A 27635-nucleotide genomic window follows, 5' to 3' on the forward strand; every position below is an offset into this window, starting at 1 on the left:
AGTTCATCTTCCTGTCAAAGACCATGCTGTTATTTTGTAATTTTATGGATTCTATCTTGGAAAGCTTTTAGTGATTAGCTAGTCTTGTCCTCCTTCTTGGTGTTCCCCCTGGGAAGAATGGAAAAAAATCGATAAGTATTACCTGTAATTATATATAATATAGTTTCACTGTATACTTCATTTACTTGTGAAACAGATATGTGAAGAGGAAAAAATGAATCCTTATGTTAAAATTTCTTTATTAAAAAAACATAAATACAACTCTGTTCTTTTTAGCTGTTTTCTTAAGAGGTGTTTTTTTTCCTCCTGGCCTTTTAACATAACTGAGAAAAAATTTTGATTCACGTTAATATGTTTAAATATATGTTTTGATTTTACCTTGTGTCCTCCTGGTTGGTTGTGCCTTCCGTATAGGTGCTTCTACAAAACAGAAATGTTGCAGTCAGAAATTATTTGTAAGAGCATTGAATTAAAACTCATGAGAAATGTTGGAAACCCATTGCTGACTTGCGAAGTTTGCTCTTTAAGGTTTTCAGTAAATTAAGAATTTCATCCCATTAACATGTTGACCTGATGACCTGAAACATGAATGCTTATAATACAATTCATACATTTCTGTCGTATGACACTATTGTTCCTACAATTCTGTCATTTCTGTCATGCATCAAATCTTAGCAACATTTCAAAAGTATTTTTACATTTTAATAGTATGGATTAATCCATTATGCACACCACTGATCTACAGATGGTTACATGATGTAGGCAGATGCCAGGACGTTTTGCCCATGCTCTTCATTCAGCAAACACCATCTGACACTGTCAGCAACATACAAGCTGAGTTTAACGTACAGCCCAGGACTCAGCCTCAGCTTTTGGCAGAGAATGCCCAGGTCTGCTGAAGAGACATTACTTCAGGAATTATTTATGCTTGAAACTCAACCCTCACAAGGTGATGGACACATTTCCAGCTGTGTTTGGGCCTTGATGTGTATCTGCATTTTGAGTCCACATTTAGAGTTCAGTTTATTTTCTCAGAGACTTCTGTTTTAAAAGGTAGAGCAATGGCTATTGAATACATACCACTCTCATTAGCAGATACACATGTTTTACAAAATACTGGTTCAGTGAAACTGTGGGCACTTTTTCCTCTTTCTTATCAAAACTTGAGACATTTCTTAAACCAGGTGCCTCCTCACTGGGAGGAAAAATGTTTCACAAGCATAAGAGAGAATTTTTCTGTAACTGTTACAGAAATGTTACTACAGTATTTTTAATTCTTTATAAGCATTAAGTATTGCATCTTTGCTTAACCAGCTGCAGTCAGCAGTCTTTTCATCCTGAAGCACAGAGCACATAAATGCATAATCCTGAAATACTGGCTTCACCTCATTACAGCTGAGGCTAAATACTGGGTATCTGTACCAACATGATAAAAATATTCAAGCTCTGCACTGCCCTGAAAAGAACAGAACATGGTCCATCCAAAGTGTGATTTCGATACTTATATGCTGTCCATATAATTATGCTTTCAAATAAACCTCATGGTTGAAAATCACACCTGTCTTTTATTTTCAGGCAACAGTTGACTTCACTGTATGCCTTGTACTACTCAGCATTGAAGTTATACAAACATTATGGTATAACTTCAGTTTCTAGCATAGACTTCAAAATTAAGAAACATATTTATTTAACTTCATTCTCCACATTGTGTTCAGCTCTGGGGCCCCCAATAAAACAGGACATGGACCTGCTGGAGTGTCCAGAGGAGGGCCATGAAGATGATCAGAGGGCTGGAGCACATTCCCTATGAAGACAGGCTGAGAGAGCTGGGATTGTTCAGCCTGGAGAAGAGAAGGCTCTAAGGAGACCTTACACCAGTCTTCCAGTACCTAAAGGGGTTCTACAGGAAATTTGGACAGGCACTTTTTGCAAGGATATGTAGGGATAGGACAAGAGGAATGGCTTTATACTGGAAGGGGATAGATTTAGATTTGATATAAAGAAGATGGCATTGTGAGGCAGTGGCACAAGTTGTCCAGAAAAGCTATGGCTGCCTCACCCCTGGCAGTGTTTAAGGCCAACCTGGTCTAGTGGAAGGTATCCCCAGCCCATGGTAGGATGGTTGCAACTAGCTGATCTTTAAAGTCCCTTCCAACCCAAACCATTCTATGATTTAGTTCAAATGCTGACAGCATAATTTATTCTGCCTAATTAGAACCAGAGTTGGAAAAAGACATACATACAAATATGAAAGGAACCCTAAAGAAGCTACTTGTTAACTTTGAATGAATATCATAAAAATGCAATTGTTAAACTAGAACAAATTCCTGGTATAAAGCTAGGCTGAACTGCATTTGGCTCCTCTAAGAGATTCATTGACACCGTTCAGCTTTTCAAACCCAAGACCTTCCCTCATTTAATGACAGGATAAAGGCAGAGAAATTCCAAGATCCTGTGAGATATTTACTCAACCCTAGAGTTTATATTCCCTCCACCCTCCACCCCATTCACTAGGTTGAGAACCCCTCACATGAACAGATCACATTAACACTGAAAAGAAATAACTCAAGTTAAAAACAACTCACGTGGTCTTCTTCTGGATGTGCTGCTTAGAGAAAAGGCAATTCTTATGGTGCTTGTCCCTTCAAATGTTTTACCTAAGCTTTGTATTTAGACATTTCCTCTTGTCTACTACACTTGCCAAATGCTTTAGTTACTCTTAGCCGCAAGATAAGCCTCAACATTTTTCTCTGCAATATCAGTGAAAGAATTCTTTTCCAAAACAATCATAAAACTCTTCTTGCTAAACTACTGGCTTCAGACTTAAGTAATTTTTGTGAATAGATACTATAAAACCCCACCTGGAATGATCACTTCAGACAAGGCAGGTCTTGGTGATACTGTATTTTTAGACAAACTAACCTTCCAGATGGACTTTCTTGATTTCTCTCTCGATAATCTGTGGCTCTCTCTCAATTACTTTAGTAACCTTGGTGTACTCAGTTCCAGCTACGGTAAGCATCAAAAACAAATGAGTTAAATCTGACATAGCATTTTCCATATGCAAGGAGCCTTCAGAGGAAACAGTGCCACTTTGGGGGTGTAGGAGTACGCAGTCCACTATGTTATTAGTGCTGTAAGGTCCCTCTCATTTCCTTGGCCCTGCCACAGGTGGTTCCTTCTATAGGGCTGAGTGTTATTCATTGATTCATTGCAATCTTGGCTTGAAGCTTTGTTTCAGCAAAGACTGACGATTGTAATAAGCAGTGCCGGATATTGTATAAGTAGTGTTACAGCCCATATCAAATCATTCTTTTACTTTAGACAGCAGCAATACATTCGTTTGTGACTGGAGTCAGATTTAAGTGCTTGGGACATTTTCAGTAAAACAGAAGTATTTTGATGTAGACAAGAGGTCCATAAAGTGTTATCACCAACAGCCACAAAACAGCCTGTGTATCTGTTTTTATTGACTAAAAGTATGGTAAGGTATTACCATGGCAGTCAAGGGTAGCTGACTGAATAAATAACAGAAAAGATAGAGAAAAATCAAATTAAAACAAGAGACAAATCTGCATATCTGGCCCATTCTATAAAGCAGGACGCTTATGTAAACTAACATATAATAGCAAGGAAAAATAGTAAGAATTCAAGAGACAACATTGTCTTTTCCAGATTTTCTACCAAGAAACTACTCATCTCTTTTCCATACATCTGTAGGATCCCTGTAAGATGTGTCTCTACTGATTATGTGTATTTGGTTGTGTATCTCTGTAATTGGAGATGTTTACAATTAGAATTATTAGATTCTAACATAAGACCTGTTATGAGAATTTTGAACAGTTCTACAGATAAAGTTTGATTCTGCTCTTCATTGGTTAGTTGACATTTATAGAACATGGTCTGCTATATGGAGGGATTTTCTTGCTATAATTTCTTTCATTTTCAACTTTCTTTTTAATTATTCAACACTTAAAGTAGGCATGTCTAGAGAGTAACTCTTTTCACATAGCTCAGAAACTTAATATAGGAGAAAATAAACCCCCCTCTGGAAGTTCCTATTTCTGTCCAATAATTATAGGCAAATCCTAGCTTACTAAGGCAAATTACAGGCAAATTTGTAAAACTAAGGTTTAGATGGTTAAAACAGAAGAAAGAAATACAGTCAACAGGATTCATAGCAGTATCTTGGCTTTTCTCTAAGATTAGCTCTATTACCAACTAGCATGGGTTTTTTTTTTGGTGTGGAGAGCTGTTTAGTTCAGCATCACTGTATTTTTTACCTAACTGAAGACATATCTATAGAATAGTGCTTTTGAAGGACTACATGATTTAATTGATTGTACACGCTGGCTGTGAACTATTTCACTAGAAATCAAGATTGTAACTTACTAAAAATTGAACATAAAATGAAATGGCTTCAATTCATTTATGTCAAGAGAAACATTCATACATATTTTTGAGCTTCTGGCTCAGGTTTACACTAACATTTACTAAAAACACGTCAGTTGAATTCTTTCTTTCATTCCCCTTTGCTATTATATACAGTTCTTGTAATCTACATTAAGCAAAGAACATTCCAAATTAATAGATAAAGATTAATTCCTTAAGCACAAGTTCTTTTACTAGTTTTCTACAGCTATTGGTTATATATTGCCAAAACTGTTAGAATTAAGAGAGCAAGAAGGAAAGAAAACCATTCCTTGGAATGCTATATGTGAAGAGAATTATAGTTAATGCCTTGATATTCATCACCTGTAAGCATTGAAAGAAGGATGTTAAACATGCCTTGAATTATTAACTTGAGGGCAATGAATATTCATTTCTGAAGAACTGATAAATAAGATGAATTTGGCTTATTACAATACTTCCCACTTCATAAGTGCTTTTCACAGATTTAAATTTGTTGGGACAAGAAGAAAAAAAAATAAAAAATGAAGAGTTCACAGTTAGAGGAATAAATCTTCATTGCTCCCCTGAGTTTTAATTAGATAACTTTTTAAAGACTGAAAATCACCAAATATTATATTTTTTTCATGATCAATGTAATAAAAAGAAAAATTAATAAAATTATGATACTTATTTCCATTTCACAAGCATCTGACACTTCATATATGGAGTTCTATTTTTTATGCCATTAAAATTCCATTTCCACTAGGTCAGTCTTTAAAATGTTGAGATCAATATATCTGAGAGGCATTTCAGTTATCATAACCTGTTGCAAAAAGGTTAGTTATAATACACTGAATTACCTCCCTGCAGAAGTCTTTTGATTTCTTCATCTTCAAGTAAATGACCATCACCTTCAATAAATTTGGTCACCTTGGTAACCTCTGATAGGATACAGGTTATGGCAAGAAGTTGATTTACACAAAACATTTGACAATTCTGTAACAGCATATTATTGAATTAATCCTGTTATAGATTTTGCTGAATTACAAAATTAATCTGTTATGATATTAAATTCTATGTAAACACTAAACCCACCATATTTTATGAGAAACATAGCATACTGTTATGCTATGACCCAGGCAGCCTCAACTTTGGAGATGACTGAAATGTGAAGATCAGAGACTCAAACCAGAACACTAGGTTTCGAGATTTCTCAGGTTCTGAGGTTTAACCTCTGGGTTTGATTTTGCAGTATAAGCACCTTTGCTGAAAACATGAAGCATCCATTCAGTAATTACTTAAGTAATATAATTTTTAATATTGATTTGTTAAAGGAAGGGAAGAAAACAAGGAAACTAACCTTCTTCAAGCAATTTCTTTAACTTTTCTTCGTTGTCTGAACCACCTGCCGTAATTCTGGTATATTTTATTTCAGGACCTGAAAACAAGATATGTGAGACAGTGATTTTCTCAGATGTAATACGGTTGCTTTTTTAAGTTAATTTTTCCTATTTAACACTTAGGATGGTTCCATGGCTAAGATTCTTTAATCTGCTTTTGTGATAATTTACTTTCACTGTTTCCCAAATCAAAGTGCAAGAGGGTTACTAATAGTATTTAGAAGTACTCAGGAAAGTACTTATACAAATTTAACATGCTTACAGTAAATATCTTCTCTCATACTTAAGAAACAGTTTTAAACATTTTGTTGCATTAGGTCATAGATCACATATTTCCTAAAGTGCAAAAAGTCTCTGGATCCACTGTTGTAAATAGATGTTTGTTGTGGTTTAAACCCAGCCGGTAACTCAGAACCAGGGAGCCACTCACTCACTCCCCCCCCCACTTCTTCCTCCCCCTACTCCTGGAGGGATGGGGAGGAGAATCAAAAGAATGTAACTCCCACGGGTTGAGATAACAGCTCTCCAGTAACTAAGGTATAATACAAACCACTACTGCTACTACCAATAATAATAATGATAAGGGAAATAACGAGGGGAGAGGATACAATTGCTCATCACCTGCTGACCGATACCCAGACTGACCCCAGCAGTGATCTGGGCCTTCCGGGTAACTCCCCCCAGTTTATATACTGGGCATGACGTGCTGTGGTATGGAATACCCCTTTGGCCAGTTTGGGTCAGGTGTCCTGTCTCTGCTTCCTCCTGGCTTCCCCTCCTCCCTGGCAGAGCATGAGACTGAGAAAGTCCTTGGTCGGAGCAACCATTACTTAGCAACAACTAAAAACATCGGTGTTATCAGCGTTGTTCCCTGGCTGAAAGTCAAAAACACAGCACTGCACCAGCTACTAAGAAGGAGAAAAAAATGACTGCTGTAGCTGAACCCAGGACAATGTTGTTGCTTTTATTACTGCTATGAATAATTTCAAATCATAATATTTGAGATTCTTTGTCAGTTTCTAGTACAGAGGGAAGAAAGGAAGATACTAGGTTTGAAACATTGGCATTTTACATTATATATAATGTGGAATAGTAGTGAAATTTGAATTTGATAAATGAGAAAATGACATTTTATTTTCTCCCCCAGAAACTCTGTGTTGAAAAATAGATCCACATTTACTCAGAAACCACCAACGTTTTTTATTCAGTTATTTTCATTGTAGTTCTTTATTTCTCTCTTGCTTGAATGACTTCCTGCTAAGTCAATATGTCCCTATAACACTGTCTTTCCCTTACAGCTGCTCCAGCAGACAGAATTTTAATGGCAGCATTCAGACTGATACTTAACCAAGGAGATCAAAATGTTTTAATAAAGAACTTGTGACTGTTTAAATATGCCCCACTCCACTTTTCAATTTCTGTGAAGTTTCTAGGATTCTTAAAGAAATCTGTATTAGGTGAAATATAGTTGAAATTCGCCAAAGAGTTTGAAAGTTAGTGTGGAAGAAGATCAAGGCACACAGACGCACATTAATTTTATCTTATATTAGCTAAATAAAAATGTCTCAAATGTCAATGGAGGCCATTCCTTACAAAGAAACAGAGAAGTTGTTTTTCAGAAAAGACTGTCAAGGAAGCCTGGGATGACACGCAGAAGTAGGTATCTACACACTGAAGGTCTTCTTTTGGTCAAATGAAACCTACCTGGAGATACATAACCCCAAAACTCACTCACACAAAAAAAGCCTTCTTTCTAAAGAAAGCCAGACTAAACAAGTGCAATAAAAGCAGTCTCATCTCAGGCATTTAGCAAAGACATAAAAAAAAAAAAAAAAAAAAAAAAAATTATTGTTTTGCATTCTGTTAAAATATTGTTGCTATTTCCGTATATGCGCATGTAGCACACACAGCCAGAATTTGGGCCATACATAGGCAATGGGAAGCATTAGGGAAAACTAAACTCTTCAGGAAATGCAGTTTAGGCATTAGCACTGAATTTAATTTATGTTACTTTTGTATGTAATGGTGAACTTTAGTAAGTTTGAATAGCTTGGCATAATTTACCTTGAATAATTCTTTCTTCTGTGACTTTTTTCTCTGTCACTTCCACAGGTCGCCCATCAATGATTTTGGTGTATGTTTTAATGATTGGTTCTATAAGGATTTTTAAATTGAAGACATTAAGCAAGCAATGAACAGAGTTACAAGTGCTGTTTTTGAGATGCTATAACTTGCTGAAGCAGAAAAGGAAAAGCCATAGCATATTTTACAAAAGATAAAAATGTTCAGAGAAGACCAGGAACTAAGTTTTCTCAAAATTTAGGATGGCCACACTTTGTTTTCCTTTAAAAAGAACCCTAGATGTAAACTTCTTGATGCCCCTAGCAAAGCAGAAGGCAAAGTTTACCTCTCTGTCTGGTAAAAATTGCCTTTCTATCACAGAATCACATGCTACATTTTTGATTGCAGGACAAAACCCAGCAAATAATTCTGAAGTAAGACAGATGTTATGTCAGCATGCAGAATATTTCTAACAATGTCTTGACTGTAACTATGGGACACAGCTAGGCAAAAAAAATCCCAGTTTTTTGAAATGCACAAGAAGTGAGAATTAAATGGTCCAATAATATTACAAAGCTTCAAGAATGTCTTGTTAAAAACAAAACAGTTTTCTAACGTAACACCACCTACATAAATTAGAAACTGTCTGGGAATAATGAATGATTCAGATTTTAACTAGTAAAAAGTGAGTTGCTGAAAGCATACCAACCTCCATGAATCACTTTAGTTACTGTCTCCCCTTCCCTGACTATTTTGAACTCAGGTTCCCCTTCAATAAATTTAGTGAGCTGTGTGTTAGATGGGTCTGTGACATAGGAAAAAAACAACATGTTACATAGTCAGAAAAACATTTACGATATTCCACAGGGCTGAGATGAAGCTAGTATTATTCCCTCTATCCTAAATAAGCCAGATAACTGTTAATAAGGATTTTTAAAATCTGAGAAACCATTTGCATCAATGCTGTCAATCATGCACTTCCTCCCATTCAATCTTAAATTCAGATCCTACTGCATATTATATACAATCTTATTACTTTTATGTTTCTGATTATTTTTAACATCTGTTGACAAGTCTCAGCTCAAAACCAGATCCTCAGAAGCCGAAAGGAAGTCTTCCTTTACATATAAGGGTAAGAAGGTTACTCTGTAGTGTTGCTGGAATCTTACAGCTATTGCTCCACAAGTGATCAGCATGCAAACTACTGTGTGAAAGCTTAGAAAAGAACTAGAGAGAGAAAGGTTTCTCATGTTATTTGCAACTAACTGTGTAGATATCCAAGAGGAAACTATGTCTTTCAATCAGAATTCCCTTATGGCTAATTTATGTATTTATTCATTATTTATTGGTTTGGGGGGTGTTATATTTTAGCTTGTTTTAGGAGGGTTTTTAATTAGTTGTTTGAGGGAGTTTCAACTTGGAGGTTTTGGGGGGTTTTTTTTGTTTGCTTGGTTTTTTTTTTAAAGATATCAAGTCTTGGCCAGTGGTCACCCAGCTTAAAGAAATAAAAATAAACTTCAGAGATCAGTTGGAACAGCTGTCAGAATATCTATCAGCGTTAATATCTGACATTTTTTGAGTTTCATGGGAGAGGTCATCTTAATTTCAATAGCCAAAACAAGCATCTTAATCTCGTACAGTCCCTATCGACCACACTGATCCAAGTGTATATCTGTCTGACGGGCTGGAGCAGCAGATACGAAACGAATTAGGAAGATACCACTGATGCAGTCATTTTAGAGGAATAACACAGTTCCGTAATGAGTGTTACAGCAGCAATTCTACTTAAGAACTTGCTGTAGCAGACAGTTCCTTTATTCATTTTTCAGACTTAGAAACTTAACACAGTCCATCTCTCTCATTTTCCTTAAAACCCTTTCTTTATATGAATTTATGCACAAGTCAATACTGCATGGATTTATTTGGCTTTTAATTACTGACCAGGATCTAACAGTAGCTTTAAATACACATGCCTATTACTACCTATAAGGTGTTAACTGTTGAAAACAGTACAATTCAGGCTAACTAGTGTCCTTCAATAGTAACAAATCTAAACATACGTTTTTGTTTGCTTTTGCAGCAGATGATTGTATAAGTTAGAATTTAGAGCTAAATAACTCATTTGTTTGCTGCAGATGAAATTATATGATAGGATCATAATGATGCCTAGTTATTATAGAGCTCTATTCAGCATTTTAAATAACTGAGCAACCTGTTGCTTTTTCTATTAATTTCTAACAAATCTTGCTGAAAAACATTCTTAATATTTAAAAAAATCTTACAATATTCATTTACTTGCTTCTGTTCTAAATTTAGAGGCATTTTTGCATGTTTAGAATCCATTAAATATTAAAATACATCGATACAAATGTTGAATAGTAATGAAAACATGTCAAATGTATATTAATGAATGTTCATTAAAATACTTTTTTTTTTTTTTTTTTAAGATTGCTAAATTACTGTACCTTCCTATGTGATTGATACAGCAGGTGTATGCAAAACAAAAGGTAAAACCATAGTTTGCTATAATGTCTTCTCTAGGATCAATCCTTTGAACATTTAATACTAATTTAATACTAAATATTAATAATAAATCAATCAGATTTAACTCTTCAGATCTCTTTAACTTGCCTATGTATGGACAATGGAAGCAAAACTCAAGTAGGAAACACTGAGATAGGAAAGGGCAGCCATCACCCTCTAAACTTGGTGTTGGTGATTTTTCTTTTTTACTGAAATCTTCTTTCCATCCTGATCTGCTAGAACTTCCTGACATATGTTGCACAAATTAACATGCAACTTTGCCAGCATCTTTCTACAGAAACCATGTGCTTATGTGGTTTTGATATGAGCTGCCACTCACTACTGTTACTACTAGAAGCTCAGAAGGGCCAGAATTGGCTTTATCGGGTCTCTTTCTGAATCATCAGCAGAAAGGCTGTATTGGCCAGAGATCGTTCCCTGGAGCATGTCCCAAAGCAGAAGCACTGTCCTAGCAGTGGAAACGATAACTCTTCAATACTCACTAACATATAAAGTTATTTTTTTCTCTTTCTGGTCAGTAATATTCACTAGAAATTAATATAGTTGAATGAATAACATTCAACACTTGTATATTTGACTACAGAAGTGCTCAGACATTTAATTTTTTGTTTCAAGTTCTAAACATTGTGTAAATCAGCTAAACTATATTTGTTTATGTTTTAACCTGTATTTGTCTCTGATTAACATATATTTGTCCCTGTTTTAACATAGAACAGGTACGTTCAGAGAGTGATTTACCTTTACCATAGGAAGATTTCTAAAATATCTTGGTTGAACTGCCATGTGTAATCATCTATCTATTTATATTGTTCTGTGGATCTGATTTTATGATGGAGACTAGGCAACAAAGATCATCATATATGCAAGATGGTGTCTGATCCTAAGTGAGACGAAGCACAGACAAGCTGCTGAAAAAGCAAGATCATGTAATTTCTGCTGGAAGTCTTCCCAGAAACAATGATTAAACAATCTGGATAAAATTTTTGCAAGACATTTTTAACTGCTGTTGTCTTCAGTTAAGCTCAACCTGATTCCCTTTCAGCATTTTTATTTCAATGGGGAAATGGAGCTCATTAGCTGTGTACCTGATCTAGTGAACAAATGGGTGTTTTAGTTAAGTTATGAATCATGAGTGACTTGGCAGTACCAGATCCACTTTCTGTTCTCTTCAGTCCCTTCACCAATCTTTAAGTCATGCTTTTGTCTTGAGAAATTGAAAACCAAAAGTTTGGCTAAGTGTCCTTTCCAGGCATCTGACAGATATTGATATTTAGAACTGATTGAAAATGATAAAGAAAGGAACAGATATCGTTTTTCCTTCAAAGTACAAGAAACAAATCTAATTAATTTTTTTAAATACCTATTTTAATTAAAAAAAAAGTTTTAATTAAAAGGGATTTTAGAATGTTTTAATAAAAAATTAATACCAAAGGGACATGTTTTCATTGAAAGTATGCTCAGATTTCAAGCACACAAAGAAAGGTTTCAAAAAAAGTTTATTTAAAAAATATTTTTTTAAATGACCATGGAAAAAGGAGAAAATCCGTTTGGGAGAATAATTATGGTAAATATTTTTATACAAAATATTTCAGCCAGTTCTAATTACAATATTTGTATCTTTGCATTTCTAACAAAGTGCTAAGTACAAAAACATCCTATAAAAGAAATATATGCAATATATATTCTATATATGTATTTGAACATATACAGAAATATATATACTAAGGGCCTCATTTACCTTCCTTTCTGATGATGGGCTGGACGTTGCTTTCAATTATGTTAATTTCTGAAAGTACAGAAAATGGAATATAAAGCACCTTCCATTCTTACAGTTTCTTTACTGTTATCAGTTACATTTGTTCTGGTCAAAAATATGTGGATAGAATCATAGATATTAATGGATGGAAAAGTAACTCAAAAGGATCTAGAGTATGGATCTCAGTTCTAGTTATTAAATGGTTGTGTATACAAGTCAGACAGAGTATGCTGACATGCTATTTCCCTTACAAAACCCACTAGTCATGAAACCCATGATAATGTAAGGTACATAATAATAATGGATTATTTAATTCCCTTCATAAAAATTTGTACAATTCCCAGACATAAATTAAAATCTTGCTCTTTTTATCAGGGAGTTGACCTGGTAAACAGAGGAAACCCTGCAACATTCAGAACTATTCTTGCACTTGATAGAACGTCATGGAAAGCACAGTGGTATCCTTGAAAGATCAAGTTCACCCTCCACACCTAAGACAGACTCAAATATTCATTGAATAGCTCTGATAGATTGTTATTTGACTTGTATCCATTCATTGATAGAGAAGCTTTTGCTGGTAGAAAGGTTCCAGTCTTTCCATTCCTGCATTTAACTCAATCATCAGTTAAAACTTTCTTGATGTCTGGCATTGACCTCCCTTGCTTCAGTTCACAGGCATTGCTTCTCGTGCTACTCACTGGCCATAGGAGATAGAATCACAGAATATCTCAAGCTAGAAGGGACCCAAAAGGATCATTAAGTCCAAGTCCCTGCTCCTCACAGGACTACCTAAACCTAAACAATATGACTGAGAGCATCGTTCAGACACTCCTGAACTCTTACATGCTTGGTACCATGATAATTTCCCTGAAAGAGCCTGTTCTAGTGACCGACCACCCTCTCAGTGAAGATTTGTTTCCTAATGACCAGTCTGAACTTCCCCTGACGCAACTTCATTCCATTTCCACATGTCCTATCACTGGTCAACAAAGCTGAACAACTCTAGCGATCTCGGCAGCTCCTCAAAAGTCTTGCCCTTGAGACCTTTTACCTTCTTGCCCTTATATTGAGGCACCTCAAATTGCACACAGTACCCGACATGGGGCTGCATCAGTGCAGTGCAGAGTGGAACAATCACCTGCCACAACTGGCTGGTTATGCTGTTGGTGGATGCTCCTAGGACATGGCGTGCCCTTTTGACTGTCAGAACACATTGTTGGCTCATATAAAATTTACTGTCAAGATAAATAATTCTTTTTTTTGTTTTGTTTCAAGAGTCTTTTAAATTCAGTGTGTCCATTCTCAATTTTCAAAAGCCTCATGTGATGGTCTCCATTTCTATTGAGAAATGCGTGTAGAATCCTGTAGAAATTTCATCTGCCTAAATTCGCATTTCCTCACAAGCCAAAGCTTCAGCAGAACCTTTGTCTTCTAATGGTTTGTTTCAATGGGTTCTATTTTATACGTAGAAACTAAAGGCAAACCCTGAGAAAGGCTGCAAGAGAGCAAAAATGGTTCCTTTTTTACATTTGCTCCCTAAAGAGAAAATGGTTAGAACAACCACCTCTCATATAAGCGTAATATTTGCATGGGTGGGAGACAGGTGAAATAGGTACATTCTGGCCCTCTGGAAGCATTTATGAAAAAGAAAACATCTCAGTGCAAAGTTTGGTCAATCCTACATCTTGGACAGTCAGCACAGTACAATGTTACGTTTTGGAGAGAGAGGCAGTACAACTCTGCTATGCATCAACCATTGAACCTTGGCTGAAAACTGAAAAAAACCCCAATGTTTTCCATATGTATCTTCCCTACTCCAAAGAATTTGAACAGCTTACTTCAGGGTTATTTTCCTGTCACACATCTGGAAAGGGAAAAAATATGTACAGTAGCACAGCAGCCAGAAATATTCTACTTTGAGTCTTTCTCTTCCTGTGCTTTATTGGCACATCTTACTTTCCCAGAAATTGCTTTCTTTTTGAGTGAAAATTAAAAAGATCTGCAATTCAAGATTGGAATTGGCAATATTTAAAAAGCAATCATCTCAAACCCATCTGGTAATATTTAAAATGAACTTACTGTAAAATGTCAGTGGAATCTCTTTGAAGGTACTGTCACGAACAAACTATAAATACAGAAAAGTAATTTTACAAATTAGAAGAAAGAGCACTTGCCTTCTAATTTCCTAATGAGTGTTAGTAGGATCACTGCTTCATTGATCTAGAGGTTTGTTTAGGTCCTCTCATCCTCTCATTCATTGTTGAGGGCAAATGTAATCTCAAAAGGATAGCTGTGATAGATAAAGATTCCTATTTTTCTCCACAGGCTATTGAAGCTGGTGGTTTTAATGACATAGCAATTTAGCCACTGAGCATTTCTTTCAAAGACAGATTGCCTCAAGAATTTAGAAGTGATTTATTTTGCTGGAGTGATAAATTGTACCTGAACCAAAGAACAGATTTGGACCAATTCACATTAGAGTTATTCAAATGCAAATATTCTGCAAGTATTTGGTGTTGAAAATATAAATTCTAACTACTAAATGCAAACTATGATTCATGATTATATTTGGGTAACTGAAAAACATTGAATGTGTTGTCTGCTGAAGAAACAGAAGGACCAGAAAATCATTTATGAATTGTAATGTACACAGTCTCACATATCCTGCCAAAAGGACAAAGGGATCATTGTTTAAAGAGTACCTTAATTTGAATGTACTTAATCAGCTTCTTCAGGATTGTGAGCAACTGATCATTTCCAACAGGCAGATCTGACAAAAGAAATAGACATGTAAAAGAAAACATACATCTGTGTCCATTTTGCTTTTATTTACAGTGATCAGGATATGTAATCACTCTCAAACACTCAGACAAGTGTGTATTTGTACATATGCGTTCTTCCATATTAGTGGAAAAGATAGCCTACGGCATCTTGTCTACCATCTAATTGTCTTTCACAGAATTTTAAAGAGTTGCCATCGTTTCAACCAAGGTTCTTCCACAAAATGAGTAGTGAGGTAAATTTTCTGTTTCTTATTCCACATAGAAATAGTCTTTTTAAAGGAATTAACTTTTTTTTGGAGTTATTTCACCTATATAACATGTAAATAGATTCGGAAGAGTGTGTATGAGTTCCACGAACTGATACTAACCTGCTGGATATAGGAGTTTATCAATAACATGAATGACACCGTTGGTTGCCATGAGATCAGATTCTCTTGATTTGAGTTCATTAACCAGGAGGGTATCATTCACCTGGTAAAGGATGAAAAGAGAACACAAGTTATTAAGAACACCAAAAAATAATCCTAAATCCTAATATAATGTTCAGAGAAATGCATCCCATTCTGTAATGTGGATAGTCATGGAATGTCAAATCCCTATTACAAGGCTGTATCAGGGAGACTTCTTTCTCAACACTTAACTGTTTTCAAGTAGAGTTTCCCTCCTTGGATGGTTTTAAGAATGTTTGTCACACCAGGTTCAAAGCCACTTCCAATGAAAACTCCTTGTGTCAAGTGGTAAAGAAGAATATTCCTGAGAGCATTTTTGTCTCCTATTTAAAAAGAAAAGTAGGAGTAATAATTAAATGATTGTGGATAGTTCTTTCTTTCTGGGAATTCATGGATTCACACAGACTTGAGATGAAATTAAGCATAGCATAAATAAAGCTACCATGAACACATAGAATTTAAAACTGTTAAAACGAAGATAGAGGAAAAACCCCAACTGTATGACAAAAAAGATACTCAGAACATAATCTTAAAGGTACTATGGGAACTCCTATACAAAACAATGGAAAAACAGCCAGCATTATCCTGGGTTTGGATTTTTTTTTTTTTTCTGTATTATTTCCTATTATTTCCTTGCATCTATAATCAGAATTTCTTGCCTTTTTCTTAAATATGCTCCAGAAATTATTTGCAAAAACAATCATTTCAGTACCACTAAGCAGTTGGCAACATCAAATTTCACCAAGCTAGTAGATAAATTCCAATTTTAGCACTGTTGCAATCAAAAGGAACCATATCTAAAAATTAATGTAATTATTCTACTATGGCAACATGCTTCTGAGATGGCTAGGGATAGCTCACAATTCTTTATACGCTCATCTTTTCCAAACTGGGGCAGGAGGAAGTTGCTATTTACTTCAGCCAGAAAAGGCGTCATTTGGATTGATGGTTTTGTCTGTTCTTACAGAGAACAGACACAGCTTAAAGAAGTAGGAAAGGGGGAAAAACACCCTATTATAAGAATAATTTCTGTATTTCAAAGTTTGACATTCCTATTTGGGAAGTAAAGAAAATGAAAGCCAACATTTTCAAGACTTTTTTAAGAAGGAAATTGTTTCTGGAGCTGAAATCATTGTCCTGACAGGGGTCTCTGATGCTCTGGGTTCATGTAGTTTCAGAGTCGTAGGGTGAGCTGCAGGAATACCCACAACTCTCACAGGAGACCAGGTACCAAACAGAGCAGTTCTAAAACACATCTGCTTGCCATTACATGTATTATTGACCATGCTATTACAAGTTTCATATTAACATTACATGCTGATATTGATTGTTGTTAGGAGTTTCAGCCTTGATGAAACTGCAATGGAAAAATGCTGGTTAGAATTTTTTCCTGATGCCTCTTTCAGAGAAAATTTTCTTACTCTGCTTTTTGTTTTGATCATTGGTATTACTGCAATTCACTTTACTACTGAAATGCAATTAAATGCTCTTCTGCTTACTAAAATTAGGACTGAGATTTTCTGACTGGACCATTCATAGATAGCATCAAGTTACATGCAAAGTCTAAAAATGGCCATTCAAAAATTGATTTCACCAACTGTCAGATTAGCTTTGCTCTATGCCACAATAGTTACTGGTTAAAATAATCTTTGTTTTGTGTCTTTCTTACAGCTGATAAAAAAAATGTTTTTATATTCCTTAAAAAGCAATATAATGTCTTCAAAAAAGCCAAGACAGACAGAATTCCAGAAAATAATCTGACACAAAAAATGGACATTCTGCTGCAAAAAAAAAAGAAAAAAGAAAAAAAAAAGGAAAAAAGAGGGTAAATTAAAATCTCATCTGCCAAGGAAGGTAAGTAGAAACTGAGTAACAACAGGAAAAGAGAGTACATAAAGACTTTGAAAAGCAGAATATAATTGTATTTTTAATTATAGAAATAATCCAAAATGGAATGGGCCCTGAGGTCAACATCAAGTTGTTAATTAAGACAAAAATAATAGACCTGATAAATCCAATCTTAGTTAATAAAATAACTATATCACAGAATATAGTCCAATAAAAACAGAACAATGTCATTTAGCCAGTTACTTCAGTTCGCAGCCTTCGAACAAGCTTCATTTCATTTTATAGCTAGCTAATGTTAGTCATTTTAGCTGTTCATTCACTGTTAGTCACTAGACACACCACACTAGAAGGTAATTTAGACCACTATCATGACTTTAAATGGATGAAGAGATGGATAATTCAAATTCACAGCACCTCATCAGTGAGTTAAAGGCTGTAGAGAGCTGGGTTGCTGCTTATCAATGCTCTGAGCTGTATTCTTCAAAGGTATTAAGGATTCATGGGATTTGGTTTCACATCTTCAAATTTTGGCCTAAAAAGTGCAGTAATAGGAAATCTGACTGATCTTCTGGTTGTGGGATTCAAGGCAATCACTCCCCCTGTACTTGTGCACAGGCTCACAATTCTTTATACACTCATGTTTTCCAAACTGGGGGAGGAGAAAGTTGCTATTTACTTCAGGGAGAAAAGACATCAGGCAGAAAAGACAAAAGGCTACATTCACATTACTCTCAAATAAACTAAAAATAGTTGTAGTGCTATGGCCCCAGTCTACCTCTTTAGTAGGAAATTCTGCAGGAGGTATGAAGTATTCACTGTGCATTTCTTCTCTTACAGTAATAAAGCATGACATTCTAGAAACCACTTCTAAATCTTGTGAAAAATCTATAGAATTCTGGAGTTTAAATTGTGAGATGAAAAGAAATTACATCAAATTGAATTTAACAATCCATATTAAATATTTGACTTGTAGAGCACAAGTGATATTAGAGATCACTGGGCAGAGAAGAGAAAGGAGATAGGAAAGTCAGTAGTACATATCTTTTAATACAATGGTCACAACTAGAAAAGAAAGAGGATAGAAGAGACTTTTCAGCTGAAAAAAAATAGCAAGGTTGAATAACGAGAAGTTAAAGCTAATTAAACAAATGCAGATTTTTACTTTAATGGTAATTACATCTTGGAATAATACTATATCAAGGATTGAAGTTTAAATTCAGGTTGGCTGGGTTTTTTTTCCAAAAAGATATTTTCTCTATTCCCCAAGAAGGAATGAATTTAAGGATGGCCTATGACCTGCTCTTAGTCAAAAGTAAACTGTTTTATCAGATAACTTTTGCATAAGAAAAGCACAAGCCACCTTTCCCTTCAATTTTACCTTTGCTTATATTGCTATTTTTCTTATGTTACTTACTTATCAGTATATCCTTGTCATCATCAGTTAAACCTTTAAAGGCATCATTAGTAGGAACAAATAGAGTCCATTCTCCAGGTCGTGACAGAACATCATCTAAATCTGCAGCTTTCACCAGACTGAGGAAAACACTGTTTACAACAGAGAAACAAACCAAAAATACATTCTAATGAAGTATTTATAGGGCATTTAGTTTCCTTATTTTTTGATAATGCAACGATCTTACTATTTCCCAGAAATAAAGACAGTGAAGGAGGAAAATGAGAAAAAAGGACAGTTGTAAGAGCAGCAGACTGAGGAAAAAGGATTTAAGGTGAAAAAAAAGAAGAGTTGTCAGACTGTATTGGAGCAGAATTCATCAAATTAAATCCCCCCAAATCAAAGACATGAAGGGAGGATGACAAGGGTAGTTGTTCTTTCTAAAAGTATTGAGATACTTGCAGGAAGGAGACAGAAATATGTACTGGAAGGGCATAAAAGCATGCTGCACCCATATGGAATTGTACTACTCATTAAATAAACCACCACACACTGCTGTATTTATAGTTCTGGAGGCATCATCTAATTTTGACTTTTTACTCCTCTCACCCTGGTGACTTACTGATGTCTATGTACCTAAACAACCATTGTAACAGTAAGTCTGAGAGCTCTTTCAGTATATAGCTAGAGAAGAACACTTTTTGTTCCCCAATCTCCCATTTTTTCTTTTCCTCCCCTTTTTTCTTTTTTTTTTTTTTGAGGAGGCAATAACCCCTTCCCTGCCCTCCATGCCCCTCAAAATCCAACCACCCACAGTCCACAATTATTTCTCTGACCAGCTGCACTGTATATCCTACAGTTGCCATCTCTAGGAAAATCGCAGTGCTGTCAAAACCACTACTCACCTAAAACGCTTATCATTCCTCAGCATTTCATGCAATGTCTTTTCTGCTGGATTGATGATCTGTCTGAAGATGTGAATAAAACCATTCCTTCCTTCTTTACTTCCTCTGACCATGCATGAATTTTCAATACATACAGCCTGATTAAAAGAGTAACAAGTGTAGCTATTCAGGCAATGATATACACATAAACATATCTGATAAAACGAGATGGATACATACTTCCCTACAGGTTTCAAAATTTAAAAATAAGTTTCGTATGTATTTCCTACAGTCAAATTTCGTGTTCTTGCCAGGAAATCTGGTATTGCTACAAAAGTAGCAAAATCTGGAGTAAGTTAATATGGTGTAAATATTTCCAAACTTGATTTTTTAGCTTCCCTTGAGAATTCTCTTAACTCGTCCTAAACAAACAAACAAAAAAATATTAAAAATTAACTAATGGAGTGCCAAATATGGAATTCTGGTTTGTTTTCCCAAAGAGTATTCCATGCGAACAAAGTTCCTATTGATAAAGATTAGATTTTCACACTTTCTTAGCCTAAAATCTTGACATTTTTTGCTAGATAATCATGCTGGTAGATGCTGGAGGTTTTATTCAGCTTTGTCTTTTACTCTTTCATGACTCTTCATTTTCATAGTTGGGATACATAGTGTTAGAAAGTCCCATTCACTTACTGTGCGATACACAAAGACCCTAAGCAATTTTCCTGCAATTGTCTCCAGCTCTTGTCCGTTGTACAGTTCATTGAGCCCAACTTTCACTTTTATAATGTGATTCTGAAGGATTGTTTTAAGAAGGCGTTGATCCATCCTTAAGGTGTCATCTATTAAAAAAATGTGGATATTAATATGTAGCATATATTCTTATTTATTTCGACATTCAGAGCATAATCTTTTAAGGCTACCAACCTGAGAAAGCACCATTCAGAGGTGCCAGAAGAGTGTATTGGCCTTCAGGTCTTAGAGAAGATGCGAGTCCTAGCTGTGCTACCAGGTCTGTAAAAGTAGTCTGCTGGGCACCACCAAGCTCAATGACTTGCTTGGCTACAAATAAAATAAGAAAAAAACATTTTAATACACAGTTTATTCCTTTTCCTAATTTGGATTCTCTCTCCATGCTTATCCATAACAACATAACTGAGGGAATACAGGTAAGATTGTAGAAAACATCTTCAGTGTAAGAAGATTCATACACATCACTGACCAGAATCAGGAATTAAGACTTCATCAATGAGATGGATGACGCCATTGCTTGTCACAATATCTTTGCGTTTTACCATTTTCACTCCATTCACAGTCAGACTTTCACCATCACAACCAACTTCAACTGTGTTTCCTTCCAAGGTTTCATAGATAGCTCCACCAGTGATGGCTTCAGAGCACTGGAGAGTATTTAAAATATGGAACTTCACTAGAGCTGTGGAGAAAAGATCAGGACATTAGTATATAGGTATTTAGATACATATATTTATATATATACACACACATATATATACATAAAATACACATATAGGTGGGGGATAAAATATCTACACTATTTTTAACAGTTTACTAGCTTATCTAGCACTTTTATTTACACTCAGATTCTTTATTGAAAGTTATTTCTTTGAGAATTGATCCTACAGGCCTCTAAACAACATGTATGGTCAAAAATCTTTGGCATCCCTGCTATTATGAAAACTATACAGTTTATGTGACAACCTGCATGGAATAGAGTATTTGACTCAGTGACTGAAGATGGTAGGCTCCAAATAGACCTCTAAGTACACAACTTCATAGGCTATGCAAAGCTGGCCCGGATTTGTATTTTATCGTACTATATTAACTGAGATTCAGTGTGCTATCCTCTGTGAGTACCAAAAGAATCAGCCAAAAATTCCTGAAAGTAAACTGGAAAAAATTAATAAAAAGCCACATCAAGAAAGCTGTGTTATTTCAGGATTCCATTTTTATTCATTGTCTCACATTAAAATTGGCCCAGATCCCTCTTTTCACCATTCTTCATTGAGATACTGCACAGTGACTTAACCAGGCTAAAATGAAATGATGGAGAACTTGTTTAGTGCAGGGAGATCATAGAAGAGAGAGAAATGCAGCTTTCCGTGTCTTAGTGGTCCATTACACTACTGTTCACAGACTGATTCAGCTATTATTTGGATTTACCGTAGTTCTCAAAAGGTAAGTGTGCTGACTGCTATAGTTTGCCAGAATATATAGTACAAATTCAGTTCAACTTGCAAGGCCAAACTTACCTTTTTCAAGAACATTTCCTTTTTGTATGAAAAAGCTGTTGATGAGAAAGCTATGAGAGAATCCCGTATTCTAATAGCCCTGCATTTCTAGAGGCAGTAATCTCTATCTTAACTGTGCAGCTGAACTATCAGAAACATCAGCATTTTGGAAACTAAGTTTTTGGTGGCTTCTAATCCTTAGGTAATTGAAAAAATCAGAGATGGAAGAAATAACTCCTCTCATTTGTATGAAAGTACAGGAACTTAATTTCAGAGCTAGCAGGATAACGTAGTTTCTACCTCCTGATCTAGCCACCTACAATTCCCATTTGAAAAAAAAGGGTTACATGCCTTCAGAAGCCACCTTGTCACCCATAATCCTCTCTAGGACTCCCCTTGGAAGTCTCTCAAAAGCTTCATTAGTAGGAGCAAAGAGCGTGTAATGACCAGGCCTTCCAAGAGTATCCAACACATCCGATGTGATGGCAGCAGCCTAGAAGATAAATTTGGTTTTATTGTTGGTTATTTAAAATATTACCAAAAAACATTAGTTGCCTAGTTTCGCCTAAAGCCCACAGGTACTTTAATGCTAGACTGAGATCTGTGCTATAGAAAGACAAAACTGACAATAAGGAATAGAAAACTATTTATCTGGGGAAAACGTGTCTTGACATACTGAGTTACCTCTTTAATGTAGCACAGATTAATCAATAAATTCTGACAGCGGTGACAACAGGGCAAAATTTGGAATTATTTTGACCTGAATTTTTAAATGAAAAATGTGAACATACAGGTTTTGACAAACCAGATCAAACCTAATAATTTGCCCCTGAAACAATAAAAGATGTATTACAGGTGTTTGACTAATTTGATTAAACACAAAGAAGTTGTTCTGAATCACAAGAGGCTGAGGAGCAATCTGCTTGCTCCCTACAGCTTCCTGAGGAGAGTAATTGGAGAGGGAGGTGCTGATCCTCCTGGTATCCAGCAATAGGATGCATACGAATTGTTCAATTGTTGTGTCAGGAGAGGATTAGACTGGACATTAGGAAGCATTTCTTTACCGGAAGGGCGGTCAAACACTGGAACAGGCCTGTAGGAAACTTTTCTTTACTGAGAGGCAATCAATGCCCCAAGCCTGCCAGTATTTGGACAATGCCCTTAATAACATGCTTTAACTTTTGGTGAGCCCTGAAATGATCAGGCTAAATGATCATTGATCAAATTCCAACCAAAATATTCTATTTTATCCCATCTCAGGCTTGGAGACTAGGAAAAATTGTCTCTGGGTTTTGCAACCTGGTCTAGTGGAAGATGCCCCTGCCCATGGCAGGGGTTGGAACTAGATGATCTTTAAGGTCCCCTTCAATCCAAACCGTTCTATGATTATATGATTCTATAATTATAAATGTTACTCAGCTCTGGACATTCAAGAAATAATTGTGAGAATATACAAAGGATTAAAAGGGTACTATGACAGAGTACGCCAATATGAATTATTAGCAGATTTTCTAGAAAAAGAACATGTGTAAAATTGAATGCATCTGGACTTGAGTAAAGAATTTGCTCAGTTAAAGATGAAATACTATTAGCTCAACCTGAGACAGAAAGATAAAGTGCATATGAAACTGGTGAATTGGAAGATGGGAATAACCATCCTAAAAGAAATGCCAGTCTCAGGGTTTTGTTGTGAATGGTTTCATTAGCACAGTTGCTTTTGGAGCCAAAGTCATTAAAGCAGTATTAAGAGCAAGGGCACACACACAGGAATTGGCAAGTGTATGCGCTATAAACAGGGATTTCACCCTTTGAAAAGTCAGAAAGGCAGAGTTTAACGTGATGCAACTGAAAGAAAAACAAGTGTGATCCTAGCAGCTAGGAAGTGTTGGCTTATACATTCGGGTTTATAAAGAGATTAAATGACGTGGTTGCCTTTAACTGTCATGGACGAGATTTGAGTGATTCAGAGGGTCTTTTCCAGATTTATGCTTCTGCATTTCAAACATCCTTTTTTTTTTTTTTTCTTAATTGAGTATATGGAGGAGGGAAAAGGACAACAGCTACTTGTGAAACCATGGTATATTCTTTTAAACATGTACAGCACGAAATCTCATTACACTAAGCAGACTCATCTCCCAGGAGAAATAAATTAGAAAGTCGGGCAGAAAAAAACTGCTTCCTCTCTACAAGAAAAATCTTGCCTACATGCATCTACTGATGTTCCAAAACTTGATATTAGTTAGGTTCTGGAATTTATTGGGGTTTTCTATCATCCATTTTGAGCTTACTCTTATATATGTAGCAGCACTAGATGGTAATTTATGATCACATGTTTCACTACCTCAGTGCTTGAAGAGAAGACACACTTTTTATGTACAGGGACATATTATGTCCTATTAATGTGGTCTTATTTGATCCTCAAAAGAGAATAAACAGATTTCTTATGTAAAATATACTTTTCCTTTTTCTATAGCCAGATTTACAATATTAGCCGGAGCTCATAATTTAATTTATTTCTCTCTCTTTCTGAACTAACCCTTCTTACTTCCAACTATCATACACAAATAGAAAAGAAAGAAAGAAAACCCTACAAGACCTGAGAAGTGTTTTTATTTTTGTCCACTTACTCTAAGAGATGAAAGATCATCTTCAACTTCAATGAAATCTTGAATGTTATTTCCAACGGCAGTCAAGACACGATCAATGACATGAACAACACCATTGGTAGCAATCTGGTTGCCATGGATGATCCTGGCACAGTTAACAGTAACAACCTATATTTGGACAATCAAGCAGAACATTAAGCATTACTTTGATCATATACTTGCAATCTGATTCTTACAGATCAGCAATGTATATAGTGTATTTTCCGTATTCATTGTTGTCTTTCAGGTTTTATTCTAAATTTTAAGTATAAACTTGTAATATTTGAAAGGTTGACAGCTTCTGGGAAGCCAGCAATAGATTTATTCAGGCAAAGTTTATTTCATAGTCATGTTTCATTAATGCAATTACTCACTTTTGGTTTCTGTATCTGGTTAAAACAGTGATTGTGTTGGTTTTACTAAAGTAAACTGTAGTCCAACATATAAGTTTCAATGCCTTTAAGGCAACAAAGATAAGTGAATTAACTGGGAGATTTCTAGCATTTATAAAAGTTATTTTGTTTCCAGCCAAATAAAGGAAGTGTGTCCCCTATGATCTTAAATGCTTCTGCCATGCACTCCCATTCAAATGAAAGATCTGATTTAAAATTATTTTGTAAGCCCATGAAAATTAATAGTAGATTTTCTCCCCAGTTTATTATGATCATCTGTTTTGGAAGAAAGTTCATTTTCATTTGAACTTTGATTTCTAAACAGCAAAAGCACATTCTTTCATAGTGATTAGTCTACACAGCAGACAAAATTTTTTCAAGAGAAAATTTACTTATTTTTATCAGTGGCAACTGATTTGCTACATGTTAAACTTTATATAACCAGTCTTCTTAGCTATAGAAGGAAATAAAGGAAAAAGTAATGGTTATAATCAAATAATTTTCTTACGTGGAAAAAAAATCAAAAAAGGAAAAAAGGAGAGTAGACTTACCCCATTAGGATAATGGTTAATAAGCAATTTCTGGTCATTATACATAGACACCAGAGTCATGCCGTTCTTAAGATCTTTTGTCAACATACGTTTGTTTACCATGTGGTGGTGGAGAGCATTATACAGTTCAATATTTACATTGTCAACCAAATTCCTGTGAATTTCCTGAAAATGAAAGGAATTTAATTAATTGTAAATTTCAAAACATTCTTCTAGTCAGAAAGATGTACATATAGTTACCTTAACATATGTTTTCAATATATGCTGCAATGGATACTTCCTATTAGGAGACATGACCTTGATACCAGTCAATCTGTCTCTGCTTAAATGATACTTTAGTCTGATTTGCTCACAAATGGAAGACAGGAGTTCTCATCACAGACAGGTCATTGATTCAATATTTATTTACCTAAATGTATTACTAAAAGGACACCTGAATCACTGACAAAATACAATTGTACTCTACATCATGCAATTGCTGGAATTCCTGTGAATTTACCCCAAACTGTGCTAATAGCATTAACAATATTAGTATTTTTTATGGAATCATTTAATGAAGAAACACAGTTGCTTAGTACTCCTGAAAACAAATTCAGACCCTCTAAATTCAGCAATGCATGTTAAACATGCAAATTATTTTATTATAACTTGGGCAATGTCCTTTTATATCTAAAATATTTATATTTTTTCTGGTCCACCTTATCATAGACTAGCTGTTGCAGCTAAAACAACATTAACTGAAAGAGAAATACAGTTGAACACATATATGTGTGCATGAGCGCACACACACTTACTGAATGTAATTGCTCCCAGGCTTCATTGCTTGGAGCAAAGAAAGTGAATGATCCTCGTCCTTCAATCTCTTCTCTCAGCTTTGATATGTCAGAATACTGCTGTGTGGAAGTAGCTCCCACAATACCAAGTGTGCCATATACATGATCAATAGGAGCAACTAAAATAAACATAAGAATACTGTAAACTCTTCAGTCATCCATTTTTTCACGATCAAACGTTCTCTGTTTCTTTCACTTGGACAATAGTACTGCCCTTCTGAAACTGTTTAAACCAATATTAAAACAATGTGCTTGGATTAAAATTCTATTTTCTGTCAAAATACTCAAAAACCATCCAAACACACCTGCTTGTTACTTATTTTTTCAGTTTGCTTAATGAAAAATTAAATCAAACAAAACTGAATATTGTAATGTTTTCTTTAGAATAGCTGTTTTGGTTTGTGCCAATCCAACCCGAAATGGCTGTCTATCCATTAAGCACAGGAGAAAATTGCATCTATAATACAAAAATTTCTATGGAGCAGGTCTCATTTGGTCCTGGTGGACCAGAATTGCTCTTGTGAGGCCTCTCGCTCTTCCAGTGTGTGCTTTATGAATATATTGATTCATCCAGAGAGTAAGAATGTCCATAGTCTCACAGTTAAAACAATGCTACATGAGACCTGAATTCAGCTCTCCTAGGCATCTAGAAACAAGACATCTATATGTGAGCTAGCTGTTCTTGGCTCTTTTTAAGGTCATGGAGAGTAACAGGCAATTCTAGAGTATGACTGGCCTCATTCTAATGTAAACATCTAAGGCAAAATTAACTCATATAAACAAACTCTGCCTTAGGTATGCCTAACTATTACTGAATGTAAAAGGCATAGTTCAGATATAAGGATCTGAAGTTATGGACTATATTTCTTTTCAGATTACTCTTCCCTGATTTGATTAATTTTATTTGTGCAAAACAGAGTAGCAGAAACAAGGCAAATCAAGAATTTCGTTAATTAAATTTTAATTTTCACTCCTTAGTTTATTTAAAGCCTATAACACTCTTCTAGTAAATAAGATTCAAGTCTTCTAGGGAAAAAGGAATAAACAGAAGTTAGATAGGCCACACCTCATGCCCTAGGTTTCTGATCTCTCTAGTATGCTTTTAGATAATTCAGGGGTGTGGTGGAAATAAGAATAAAAGTTCTTTGGCAGCTTTTGGAACTATCAGTCATTACTCTCAACTGCAAGGAGCTGGGAAATTCAGCTTAAACTCAATGATCAAATTCAGTGCTGGCGGATTTCTAACTCTGTGGGCTGTATGCAAACGAAGCTGTGTATTCTTGGCAGCAGTTCTTAAAAAGAGGCAATAATTTCTCAAGATGGCCATCTTTGAAAGTCTCCTGAGCTGTAATGCTTCTTATGCTGACTCATCCATATGAAAATAAGCTTGTACCTGCAGGACATCCTCTTGTACCATCCATCTTCATATAGCCAGGACAACACTCATATAAG

At 35.4% G+C, this 27635-nt stretch overlaps 1 protein-coding gene across 2 annotated transcripts; it reads right to left on the bottom strand.

Moving 5' to 3' along the window:
• On the bottom strand, positions 1-27635 carry POSTN (periostin, osteoblast specific factor). 2 transcript variants are annotated; one of them, XM_010019527.1, is made up of 21 exons: positions 27577-27635; positions 26145-26302; positions 25351-25515; positions 24390-24536; positions 22114-22255; positions 20736-20948; positions 20441-20575; positions 20207-20355; positions 19532-19668; positions 18648-18778; positions 15578-15708; positions 15305-15407; positions 14856-14923; positions 14233-14278; positions 8563-8658; positions 7857-7946; positions 5753-5830; positions 5253-5333; positions 2923-3009; positions 379-420; positions 12-108 (listed from the first exon to the last, which is right to left on the bottom strand). In XM_010019527.1, exons 1-21 carry the CDS (start codon positions 27608-27610, stop codon positions 68-70), a joined length of 2274 nt encoding a protein of 757 aa, XP_010017829.1. In that variant the 5' UTR covers positions 27611-27635; the 3' UTR covers positions 12-67. The 2 variants fall into 2 exon arrangements, with proteins under 2 accessions (XP_010017830.1, XP_010017829.1); XM_010019528.1 differs by lacking the exons at positions 25351-25515; positions 26145-26302; positions 27577-27635 and adding an exon at positions 12136-12183 and having other exon boundaries at positions 1-108; positions 24390-24591.

The sequence above is a fragment of the Nestor notabilis genome, unplaced genomic scaffold (genome assembly GCF_000696875.1).
Source record: "Nestor notabilis isolate BGI_N333 unplaced genomic scaffold, ASM69687v1 scaffold13008, whole genome shotgun sequence".
NCBI lineage: Eukaryota > Metazoa > Chordata > Aves > Psittaciformes > Psittacidae > Nestor > Nestor notabilis.

Excerpts from the sequence above, each read along its gene's own strand:
- POSTN (XM_010019527.1), bottom strand. The coding sequence starts at position 27,610 with ATGAAGATGGATGGTACAAGAGGATGTCCTGCAG. Across the intron at positions 25,516-26,144 it reads CCTGGGAGCAATTACATTCA|GAAATTCACAGGAATTTGGT; the intron begins GTAAGTGTGTGT and ends TTTCATTTTCAG. Across the intron at positions 421-2,922 it reads CAAGAAAGTCCATCTGGAAG|AAGCACCTATACGGAAGGCA; the intron begins GTTAGTTTGTCT and ends TCTGTTTTGTAG.